The sequence below is a fragment of the Oncorhynchus tshawytscha genome, linkage group LG14 (assembly GCF_018296145.1).
Source record: "Oncorhynchus tshawytscha isolate Ot180627B linkage group LG14, Otsh_v2.0, whole genome shotgun sequence".
Lineage (NCBI taxonomy): Eukaryota > Metazoa > Chordata > Actinopteri > Salmoniformes > Salmonidae > Oncorhynchus > Oncorhynchus tshawytscha.
In genome coordinates, this window is record NC_056442.1 from 42,145,508 (window position 1) to 42,157,950 (window position 12,443).

The 12,443-nt window shown below is 49.0% G+C and overlaps 1 protein-coding gene across 6 annotated transcripts in view; it reads left to right on the forward strand.

The window, feature by feature from the left end:
* The window catches only part of LOC112267446 (glycerophosphodiester phosphodiesterase domain-containing protein 5), a 104,516-nt gene that overhangs the window by 86,013 nt on the left and 6,060 nt on the right, over positions 1-12,443 (forward strand). For 4 of the 6 annotated variants that reach the window (XR_006078848.1, XM_042297546.1, XM_042297549.1 and 1 more), the window contains 6 exons: positions 5,713-5,863; positions 6,432-6,653; positions 8,900-9,057; positions 9,152-9,299; positions 10,424-10,506; positions 11,945-11,959. Coding sequence is in view for 4 of the 6 variants with exons in the window: in XM_042297546.1 (XP_042153480.1) it covers positions 5,713-5,863; positions 6,432-6,653; positions 8,900-9,057; positions 9,152-9,299; positions 10,424-10,506; positions 11,945-11,959 (777 nt within the window). In the remaining 2 variants the exon portion in view is untranslated. The remainder of the gene's footprint in view (positions 1-5,712; positions 5,864-6,431; positions 6,654-8,899; positions 9,058-9,151; positions 9,300-10,423; positions 10,507-11,944; positions 11,960-12,443) is intronic. The other 2 variants (XR_006078849.1, XM_042297548.1) reach the window with 1 other exon arrangement.

Below are 12,443 nucleotides of genomic sequence, written 5' to 3' on the forward strand. Positions count from 1 at the left end.
CAGCAGCGGCGGTAGATATAGTAGTAGTATGGGCGGCAGCAGTAGTTTTATTAGCAGCGGCGATCATTTTAGTAGCAGCTGTCGCGGTAGTTTTAGTAGTAGTATCAGAAGTGGCTGATAGTTTTAGATTTAGTAGTAGTAGCTGCGACGGTAGTTTTAGTAGCTTTTAGCGGCTGCGGTGGCGGCAGTACTTTTAGTAGCAGTGGCGGTAGTTTTGGTAGCAGCAGTGGCGGTAGTTTTGGTAGCAGCAGTGGCGGTAGTAGCGGTGGTAGTTTTGGTAGCAGCAGTGCGGTAGTTTTGGTAGCAGCAGTGGTAGTAGTTTTAGTAATAGTAGCTGCAGCAGCGGTATTTTTAGTAATAGTAGCTGCAAGCGAAGTTAGTTTTAGTAGCGGCGGTAGTTTTAGTAGCGGCGGTAGTTTTAGTAGCGGCGGTAGTTTTAGTAGCGGCAGCGGCGGTAGTTTCAGTGGCAGCGGCGGTAGATTCAGTAGCTGCGGCGGCGGTAGTTTCAGTAGCTGCGGCGGCGGTAGTTTCAGTAGATGCGGCGGCGGTAGTTTCAGTAGATGCGGCGGCGGTAGTTTCAGTAGCTGCGGCGGCGGTAGTTTCAGTAGCTGCGGCGGCGGTAGTTTCAGTAGCTGCGGCGGCGGTAGTTTCAGTAGCTGCGGCGGCGGTAGTTTCAGTAGATGCGGCGGCGGTAGTTTCAGTAGATGCGGCGGCGGTAGTTTCAGTAGCTGCGGCGGCGGTAGTTTCAGTAGCTGCGGCGGCGGTAGTTTCAGTAGCTGCGGCGGCGGTAGTTTCAGTAGCTGCGGCGGCGGTAGTTTTAGTAGCTGTGGCGGCGGTAGTTTCAGGAGTAGAAGTAGCTGCCGAGACGGTAGTTTCAGTAATTGCGGCGGAGGCAGTAGTTTTAGTAGCGCTAGCAGTTTCAGTAATTGTGGTGGCGGTAGTTTTCGTAGCAGTGGCGGTAGTTTTCGTAGCAGTGGCGGTAGTTTTAGTAGCAGTAGTAGTAGTAGTAGTAGCAGCAGTTTTAGCAGAAGCAGCGGTAGTAGCAGTAGCCCTTTTAGCAGTAGCAGCGGTAGTAGCAGTAGCCCTTTTAGCAGTAGCAGCGGTAGTAGCAGTAGCCCTTTTAGCAGTAGCAGCGGTAGTAGCAGTAGCCCTTTTAGCAGTAGCAGCGGTAGTAGCAGTAGCCCTTTAGCAGTAGCAGCGGTAGTAGCAGGAGCCCTTTTTAGCAGAAGCAGCGGTAGTAGCAGTAGCCCTTTTAGCAGTAACAGCGGTAGTAGTATTAGCCCTTTTAGCAGTAGCAGCGGTAGTAGCAATAGCCCTTTTAGCAGTAGCAGCGGTAGTAGCAGTAGCCCTTTTAGCAGTAGCAGCGGTAGTAGCAGTAGCCCTTTTAGCAGTAGCATCCTTGGTGGTAGTAGTTTTAGCAGTTGTGGTGGTAGTAGTTGTAGCGGCGGTGGTAGTAGTAGCTGTTTTAGCAGTAGCAGCAGTAGTTGTAGCCCTTTTAGCAGAAGTTGTGGTGGTAGAAGTAGCAGCCAGGACAGCACTTTCATAGACCCATGGCTGTTTTTAGATAACATGAAATCGATGACAAGATGAGCTAGAAGAGAAAATTCCATAAAGGACATGCTTGTGAATGAGTTGGCTGGAGTGGTCGTTTGCGCACATAGATGTTTGTTTATTTATTTATTTATTTAACCTTTATTTAACCAGGTAGGCAAGTTGAGAACAAGTTCTCATTTACAATTGCGACCTGGCCAAGATAAAGCAAAGCAGTTGAGAATCTGTGGTATGATTTAAAGGTTGCTGTACACCAGCGGAACCCATCCAACTTGAAGGAGCTGGAGCAGTTTTGGCTTGAAGAATGGGCAAAAAACCCAGTGGCTAGATGTGCCAAGCTTATAGAGACTGAGACATACCACAAGAGACTTGCAGCTGTAATTGCTGCACAAGGTGGCTCAATCAAATATTATTTGTCACATACACATGGTTAGCAGATGTTAATGTGAGTGTAGCGAAATGCTTGTGCTTCTAGTTCCGACTATGCAGTAATAACCAACGAGTAATCTAACCTAACAATTTCACAACTACCTTATACACACAAGTGTAAAAGGATGAAGAATATAATAAATATATAATATAAAGATAAATTTATTTCAACTTTATTTAACCAGGTAGGCTAGTTGAGAACAAGTTCTCATTTGCAGCTGCGACCTGGCCAAGATAAAGCATAGCAGTGTGAACAGACAACACAGAGTTACACATGGAGTAAACCATTAACAAGTCAATAACACAGTAGAAAAAAAGGGAGTCTATATACATTGTGTGCAAAAGGCATGAGGAGGTAGGCGAATAATTACAATTTTGCAGATTAACACTGGAGTGATAAATGATCAGATGGTCATGTACAGGTAGAGATATTGGTGTGCAAAAGAGCAGAAAAGTAAATGAATAAAAACAGTATGGGGATGAGGTAGGTAAAATTGGGTGGGCTATTTACCGATATATGAATGAGTGATGGTACGGAACGGCATAGGCAAGATGCAGTAGAGGGTATTGAGAACAGTATATACATATGAGATGAGTAATGTAGGATATGTAAACATATTAAGTGGCATAGTTTTTAAAGTGGCTAGTGATACATTTTTTACATCAATTTTTCCATTATTAAAGTGGCTGGAGTTGAGTCAGTATGTTGGCAGCAGCCACTCAATGTTAGTGGTGGCTGTTTAACAGTCTGATGGCCTTGAGATAGAAAGTGTTTTTCAGTCTCTCGGTCCCTGCTTTGATGCACCTGTACTGACCTCGGCCTTCTGGGTGATAGCTGGGTTAACAGGCAGTGGCTCGGGTGGTTGTTATCCTTAATGATCTTTATGGCCTTCCTGTGACATCGGGTGGTGTAGGTGTCCTGGAGTGCAGGTAGTTTGCCCCCGGTGATGTGTTGTGCAGACCTCACTACCCTCTGGAGAGCCTTACGGTTGTGGGCAGAGCAGTTGCCTTACCAGGCGGTGATACAGCTTGACAGGATGCTCTCGATTGTGCATCTGTAAAAGTTTGAGTGCTTTTGGTGACCAGACAAATTTCTTGAGCCTCCTGAGGTTGAAGAGGCGCTGCTGCGCCTTCTTCACCATGCTGTCTGTGTGGGTGGACCAATACAGTTTGTCCGTGATGTATACGCTGAGGAACTTAAAACTTACTACCCTCTCCACTACTGTCTCGTCAATGTGGATAGGGGGGTGCTCCCTCTGCTGTTTCCTGAAGTCTACAATCATCTCCTTTGTTTTGTTGACGTTGAGTGTGAGGTTATTTTCCTGACACCACACTCTGAGGGCCCTCACCTCCTCCCTGTAGGCCGTCTCATCGTTGTTGGTAATCAAGCCTACCACTGTACTGTCATCTGCAAACTTGATGATTGAGTTGGAGGCGTGTATGGCCACGCAGTCGTGGGTGAACAGGGAGTACAGGAGAGGGCTCAGAACGCACCCTTGTGGGGTCCCAGTGTTGAAGATCAGCGGGGTGGAGATGTTGTTACCTACCCTCACCACCTGGGGGTGGCCCATCAGGAAGTCCAGTTACACAGGGCGGGGTTGAGACCCAGGGTCGCGAGCTTGATGATGAGTTTGGAGGGTATTATGGTGTTAAATGCTGAGCTGTAGTCGATAAACAGCATTATCACATAGGTATTCCTCTTGTCCAGATGGGTTAGGGCAGTGTGCAGTGTGGTTGCAATTGCGTCGTCTGTGGACCTATTGGGGCGGTAAGAAAATTGGAGTGGGTCTAGGGTGTCAGGTAGGGTGGAGGTGATATGGTCCTTGACTAGTCTCTCAAAGCACTTCATGATGACGGAAGTGAGTGCTACGGGGCGGTAGTCATTTAGCTCAGTTACCTTAGCTTTTTGGGAACAGGAACACTGGTGGCCCTCTTGAACCATTTGGGAACAGCAGACTGGGATAAGGATTGATTGAATATGTTCGTAAACACACCAGCCAGCTGGTCTGCGCATGCTCTGAGGACGCGGCTGAGGATGCCGTCTGGGCCTGCAGCCTTGCGAGGGTTAACACTTTTAAATGTTTTACTCACGTTGGCTGTAGTGAAGGAGAGTCTGTAGGTTTTGGTAGCGGGCCGTGTCGGTGGCACTGTATTGTCCTCAAAGCGAGCAAAGAAGTTGTTTAGTCTGTCTGGGAGCAAGACATCCTGGTCCGTGACGGGGACGGTTTTCATTTTGTAATCCATGATTGACTGTAGACCCTGTCACATACCTTTTGTGTCTGAGCCATTGAATTGCGACTCTACTTTGTCTCTATACTGACGCTTAGCTTGTTTGATTGCCTTGCGGAGGGAATAGCTACACTGTTTGTATTCGGTCATGTTTCCGGTCACCTTGCCCTGGTTAAAAACAATGGTTTGCACGAATTCTGCCATCAATCCACGGTTTCTGGTTTGGGAATGTTTTAATAGTTGTTGTGGGTACGACATCGCCGATGCACTTGCTAATAAACTCGCTCACCGAATCAGCGTATTTGTCAATGTTGTTGTTTGACGCAATGCGGAACATATCCCAATCCACGTAATCGAAGCAATCTTGATGCATCTAATCAGATTGTTCCGACCAGCGTTGAACAGACCTGAGTGCGGGAGCTTCCTGTTTTAGTCTCTGTCTATAGGCAGGGAACAACAAAATGGAGTCGTGGTCAGCTTTTCCGAAAGGAGGTCGGGGGAGGGCCTTCTATGCGTTGCGGAAGTTAGAATAGCCTGACCAGAAAACCGCTTCATCTGCCCCTTTTACGCCGTTGTTGTTTTGATTCGCCGGCTGGGATTCGATCCATTGTCCTGGGTGGTGGGGGGGTGAATAGTTATGCACGCTCAAGTTATCTTTTCTCTTTTTTATTTATTTTACTTATGTCTTGTTTGTGTCACAATAAAACATATTTTGCATCATCAAAGTGGTAGGCATGTTGTGTAAATCAAATGATACAAACCCCTCAATTTTAATTCCAGGTTGTAAGGCAACAAAATAGGAAAAATGCCAAGGGGGGTGAATACTTTCGCAATCCAATGTATGTGCTGATGGGCTGGGCTCTGGTCTGCACTGAGCTCATGGTGGAGATGACTAATGAAACCTAAACAGGGCCTGGGCCAGGCTCTATACGTCTGCCTGACCAGAGACACAGGAGAACTATGCACGCGTGTGCACACACACGCACAAACACTTGTGCGCACACACACACACACACGCACGCACAAACACTTGTGTGCGCACACACACACACACATCTGAAAGGACAGAGGTCATTCTGGCACTTATTAAATATTTCAGTCACACTAAATGGTCACTAAAAACAATGAGGAATGATCGGTTACATGATGTTTTTGTCCGATTTAGTTGCTTGGGATGGAATCTGACAAAAGTGTTGCGATTCTTCTGTTGAATTTGACAAACAATTCCAAGTGTAGGTAATTTGTCGTTTTCCATGTTTTACAACCTGAGGTTAACTGAAAAGGTGGGGAAATGATTTGGCATTCAAAGCGAAGGTAAAGCAAGCAACATGAAAGTAGCTGTGATGTAAAGCTAGTTATGTTGTAAGAAATGCCACAAAATATCACGGGATATAAAAACCTGAGATTTTGAGAAATAAGATCATATCATATTGAAAAAACTGTACGGCAATGAATATACTATTTTATTAGTAGACCTGACTGTTTAACTCTTTCCTGTCCTAGCTTTGACGGGGTGCCATTTCTGATGCGAGACCGCACCTTGAGGAGGACTACAGACGTGGGGAAGGTGTTTCCAGCCAGACAGCTGGACGATGCCTCCTCCTTCAACTGGACAGACTTACACAGCCTCAACGCCGGCCAGTGGTTCCTCAAGGTACCACAATATTATTCACAGCCCGCTAGGGAGGAATGGTACGGTCTGTCACACCCTCTCTGAGGAATGGTACGGTCTGTCACATCCTCTTTAGGGAGGAATGGTATGGTCTGTCACACCCTCTCTAGGGAGTAATGGTATGGTCTGACACACCCTCTCTAGGGAGGAATGGTAGGGTCTGTCTCACCCTCTCTAGGGTGCAATGGTATGGTCCGTCACACCCTCTCTAAGGAGGAATGGTATACTCTTATGCCATCTTTTGCTCTCTGAAGGTTTTTAATCATGCAGTAATCACACCACCCTTTCTTTCACTAGGCCTATATTTCTCCTCCAAGCTTTGGGTCCATTTCATTGCTACTTGGCAAATAGGAAATCTGATAAATGTGGAGAAAGTGCCCAATTTTATCAATCAAGATTACTTCACTGGATTGAGTTCAAATAGAATTGACCCAAACCCTGATCTCCTCTCTCATCATAAAGTGGTGTATTAATACAATTGCCATATAATCTTATAAATAGAGTAAATTGATCAGATTGACTGTGAGTACCTGTGTGCATTCTCCTCTAGGACGACCCCTTCTGGACGGTCCAGTCCATGGCTCAGAGGGAGGTGATGCTGGTGGGGAACCAGGGCGTGTGTAGTCTGGAGCAGCTGCTGAGGCTAGCCTCCCTCCATAACCAGACAGTGGTTTTCAGCCTGCGACGACCCCCGCACAGACACCCCTGTTACCACAGTTGGATCAACGATACCCTGGAAGTTATACGCCTGTCTGGGATTCCACAGCACCTGGTGAGACAGGCAACACTAGTGTACCCGACTCCGATAGGGGTCCTTTGTAGCTCAGTTGGTAGAGCAATGGTGCTTGTAATGCCAGGGTAGTGGGTTTGAATCTCGGGATCACCCATACTTAAAGTGTATGCACACATGATTGATTTAAGTCTCTTTGGATTAAAGCATCTGCAAAATGGCATATTATATAATATTATTATTATAGATAGTGGACAGAACCTTGTTAGGGCTCAGACACTGTCCCCCTGGGTTATCTAGGGAAATCGAGAGGAGGAAAACAGCACTCATAGTGGAGAGAGGGAACTGACTACTGTCAGCTTGAGGCTGACCTGAAGATTGCCTGTGACATCCATCACTGTCACCAATGTAATAATCATTACTCTGTCACCACTGATGTCACTAACTGCACATCTACATGTCCCTTAAGTAATCTGAGCTGTCTGTGTGCGTGTGTCTGTCTGTCTGTTTGTCTGTGTGTGTGTGTCTCGGGCCGGTGTGTGCGTGCGTGTCTCTCGGGCCGGTGTGTGTGTCTCGGGCCGGTGTGTGTGTGTCTCGGGCCGGTGTGTGTGTGTCTCGGGCCGATCTCGGCCGATCTGTGTGTGTATGTGTGTGTGTGTCTCGGCCGATCTGTGTGTGTGTGTGTCCTGGCCGATCTGTGTGTGTGTGTCTCGGCCGATCTGTGTGAGTGTGTGTGTCTCGGCCGATCTGTGTGTGTGTGTCTCGGCCGATCTGTGTGTGTGTGTGTCTCGGCCGATCTGTGTGTGTGTGTGTGTCTCGGCCGATCTGTGTGTGTGTGTGTGTCTCGGCCGATCTGTGTGTGTGTGTGTGTCTCGGCCGATCTGTGTGTGTGTGTGTGTCTCGGCCGATCTGTGTGTGTGTGTGTGTGTGTGTGTCTCGGCCGATCTGTGTGTGTGTGTGTGTGTGTCTCGGCCGATCTGTGTGTGTGTGTGTGTGTGTGTGTGTCTCGGCCGATCTGTGTGTGTGTGTGTGTCTCGGCCGATCTGTGTGTGTGTGTGTGTCTCGGCCGATCTGTGTGTGTGTGTGTGTCTCGGCCGATCTGTGTGTGTGTGTGTGTGTCTCGGCCGGTCTGTGTGTGTGTGTGTGTCTCGGCCGGTCTGTGTGTCTCGGCCGGTCTGTGTGTCTCGGCCGGTCTGTGTGTCTCGGCCGGTCTGTGTGTCTCGGCCGGGGTGTGTGTGTGTCTCGGCCGGTGTGTGTGTGTGTGTGTGTGTGTGTGTGTGTGTCTCGGCCGGTGTGTGTGTGTGTCTCGGCCGGTGTGTGTGTGTGTGTGTGTCTCGGCCGGTGTGTGTGTGTGTGTGTCTCGGCCGGTGTGTGTGTGTGTGTGTGTCTCGGCCGGTGTGTGTGTGTGTGTGTGTCGGCCGGTGTGTGTGTGTGTGTGTGTGTGTCTCGGCCGGTGTGTGTGTGTGTGTCTCGGCCGGTGTGTGTGTGTGTCTCGGCCGGTGTGTGTGTGTGTGTCTCGGCCGGTGTGTGTGTGTGTGTGTCGGCCGGTGTGTGTGTGTGTGTGTCGGCCGGTGTGTGTGTGTGTGTGTCGGCCGGTGTGTGTGTGTGTGTGTCGGCCGGTGTGTGTGTGTGTCGGCCGGTGTGTGTGTGTGTCGGCCGGTGTGTGTGTCGGCCGGTGTGTGTGTGTGTGTCGGCCGGTGTGTGTGTGTGTGTGTGTGTGTGTGTGTGTGTCGGCCGGTGTGTGTGTCGGCCGGTGTGTGTGTGTGTGTGTGTGTGTGTGTCGGCCGGTGTGTGTGTGTGTGTCGGCCGGTGTGTGTGTGTGTGTCGGCCGGTGTGTGTGTGTGTGTCGGCCGGTGTGTGTGTGTGTGTGTGTCGGCCGGTGTGTGTGTGTGTGTGTGTGTGTGTGTGTGTGTCGGCCGGTGTGTGTGTGTGTGTGTCGGCCGGTGTGTGTGTGTGTGTGTGTCGGCCGGTGTGTGTGTGTGTGTGTCGGCCGGTGTGTGTGTGTGTGTGTCGGCCGGTGTGTGTGTGTGTGTGTGTCGGCCGGTGTGTCGGCCGGTGTGTGTGTGTCGGCCGGTGTGTGTGTGTCGGCCGGTGTGTGTGTGTGTGTGTGTGTGTGTGTGTGTGTCGGCGGTGTGTGTGTCGGCCGGTGTGTGTGTGTGTGTGTGTGTGTGTCGGCCGGTGTGTGTGTGTGTGGGCCCGTTTGTGTGTGTGTGTCTCGGCCGGTCTGTGTGTGTGTGTGTCTCGGTCTATCTGTGTGTGTGTGTCTCGGTCTGTCTGTCTGTGTGCAGGTGATGTGGACCCCAGACTGGGACAGGGGGCAGGTAAGACAGGTGGCTCCAGGGCTTCAGCAGACATCAGTAGAGAAGCTGCCGCCTCAAGTCCTTCACCAGCAGGGAATCAGCAGCCTGCTGCTACGTTACAGCCAGGCCAGCCCCTATGACATCCGGTGGGTTAACAGGCACAGACACACATGCACTGTGTGTGCTTTTTCTGTATATATGTGTGTATGAAATATGAATGTGTCTGTCTGCACCCTCCAGAGAGTTCTCCAGGAGCAACGTGAGTGTGACTCTGTACACGGTCAACGAGCCCTGGCTGTTCTCTGTGCTCTGGTGCAGCGGGGTTTCCTCTGTCTCCTCTGAAGCCCCCAACATCCTCAGAAAGGTGCCTTACCCCATCTGGCTCATGGTAAGTCCCTCACAGCACTCACACCATTACCCCCACAGCACCCCCTTAGCACTCACACCATTACCCCCCACAGCACCCTAGCACTCACACCATTACCCCCACAGCACCCCCTAGCACTCACACCATTACCCCCACAGCACCCCCTAGCACTCACACCATTACCCCCACAGCACCCCCTAGCACTCACACCATTACCCCCACAGCACCCCCTTAGCACTCACACCATTACCCCCACAGCACCCCTAGCACTCACACCATTACCCCCACAGCACCCCCTAGCACTCACACCATTACCCCCACAACACCCCCTAGCACTAGGGCAGCAGGTAGTGGTTAGAGCGCTGGACTAGTAACCGAAAGGTTGCAAGATTGAGTCCCCGAGCTGACAAGGTAAAAATCTGGCCTTCTGCCCCTGAACAAGGCAGTTAACCCACTGTTCCTAGGCCATCATTGAAAGTAAGAATTTGTTCTTAACTGACTTGCCTAGTTAAATAAAGGTAAAATAAAAAAACACCATTACCCCCACAACACCCCCTAGCACTCACACCATTACCCCCACAACACCCCCCTTGCATTCACACCATTACACCCACTGCACCCCTAGCGCTCACTCCTTTATCCCCACAGTACCCCCCCTAGTACCCACACCATTACCCCTCTAGCACCCACACTGCCCCAGGCCCTCCTGGCACCCCTCCTTGGGTTAGCAGACTGACTCACAGCAGGGAACACAATGGGTGGTGCAGACTAGAATATAGAGCCCATCCTGGGTGAGGTTGACATGGAGTTCAGGCTAGCACTGCATCTGTTACCCACCCTGTGTCTGTCTGTCCTGTCTGCTTGCCTGCTAGTCAATATGGCCACTATCTACACCCACAATGTCTGATAGTATGGGATCTAGGTCTATGTGGGACTTCCATTATTCTGACTAGAGTATTATTTTGTTATTGTCCCATCTGTAACTTGGAGCACCTTTTGATTAACGAGTCCATTATGCATTACACATGAATTACTGTACCACAATATTATATGAATTTCAATATTACATCATTTTAGGAAGGCATTCTCGTTGTTTTAGGAAACAGTGACACCTGGTGGTCTAATGCTGCCATGTTGTGTTTCAGAGTCCAGATGAATACTGTCTGATCTGGGTCGCCGCTGATCTCATCTCCTTCACTGTAGTTATAGGAATTTTTGTATTCCAAAAGTAAGTACTCCTTAAAAAATATATATATAATATGTTGTGATATCCAATTGGTAGTTAGTCTTGTCTCATCGCTGCAACTCCCATGCGGACTCTGGAGAGGCGAGAGCCATGCGAGAGCCATGCGTCCTCCAAAACAGGACCCTGCCAAGCTGCACTGCTTCTTGACACACTGCTCGCTTAACCCAGAAGCCAGCCGCACCAAGATGTCGGAGGAAATACCATATAACTGGTGACCGAAGCCAGCGTGCATGCACCCGGCCGCCACAAGGAGTCCTAGAGCGTGATGGAACAAGGACATCCCAGCCAGCCAATCCCTCCCCTAACCCGGACAGCGATGGGCCAATTGTGTGCCGCCTCATGGGTCTCCCGGTCACGTCCGGCTGCGACACAGCCGGGATCGAAACCAGATCTGTAGTGATGCCTCTAGCACTTCGCAGCGGTCTAAGGCACTGATCAGTGCTAGAGGCGTCACTACAGATCTGGTTTCGATCCCGGCTGTGTCGCAGCCGGACGTGACCGGGAGACCCATGAGGCGGCACACAATTGGCCCATCGCTGTCCGAGTACTCTGATGTAATTTTTAAATGTAGTAATTAAGTGTTTTCCTCTCTCTCTTAATTATCTGTAATTGCTGCCATAGTGCATCTGGCAGCATTTACACAGTTATCACATCTCTTCCTCCCTCAGTGTGTCCGCTTCACACTTCCACACAGGTGTGTGTGTTTTACCTCTCAGGGGCTTAATGCATAATAATGATATCTGCCATTTAGCAGATGGTTTTATCCAAAGCAACTTCGTCATGCGTCCATACATTTATTATGTATAGGGTGATCCTGGGATTCAAACCCACTATCCTGGCTTTGCAAGAGCCATGGTCTACCAACTGAGCTACAGAGGACCAGCAGGCTCCATGTATACAGCAGGCGAGATGTTGTACAAGCACACATTAACAGAACTCTGCATACACACATTAACAGCAAGGCCATTTTACAGCAAGCGTGTTAAAACACAGGGATGGATGAAACACTAGTTATTTGATAAAGCTCATTTACAATGCCAACAGCTTGGCTTTGAGAATCAGAAGTATCTCTCGTCAACCAAAAAATGTTTCCCCTTACAGTTGTTTGCACTTTGAAGTAACATTAAACCAGAAAGTATGCTTCCTTGAATCTTCTGAAAGACTATGGGAATCTGCTAAAAGGAATTGAATCTTCCTTCCTGAGCCATAATGCTGTTGTGGGATAGAGGACAGCAGACCAAGGCCTCCATCCTCTAGTCTTATATGTGTGGGTTTGCTATGCTTAGCAAAGTGCTGGCTGCTGCTGGCTTCTAAACTGACTTATTTTAATCTCTCCGCCTTTTCTTCTTTCTTCTTCCTCATCTCCTCTGCCTGATGTGCATGCTCCTCCTCTTCTCTGCTGCATTTTGGCATCTGGCAGCTATCACATTATCAGGTAACTGAGTCAACTCTGACCCACGATGGTTTCCCTTTTTATCTTTCTTCCTCTATCTCAGTGAAGCCAGTATCTCCATCCTTTATTTCTATATATGTTATCATTTACATCTTAGATCTCTCTCTTTTTCTCACCTGTATCGTTGTTGTATTTCACTGCTGCCACTTCTCGTCCTCCACGCTAGAGGGTACAGTAAATACAAGCGAGCCTAGCACTATAGGCCTTTTAGTGGCAGACGGCAATGCTTTCTCCCACACAGCACAAATGCTTGTGTTCACTTTTATCCCGCTTGAGTTTTACTGTTATCGACCGAATGACAGTCTACAAATTAATTCTAGAAATGTATTAGAGGGAAGCGCTCATTTTCATTTATGGTGTTGATTTGGACAAAAGCTCTGCTGGGTTATTTTTAAGTGCATTGATGTATTAGTCAAGACACAATATGGCTAATGTAATCATTTTGATTTACATGCCTCTATTTGGT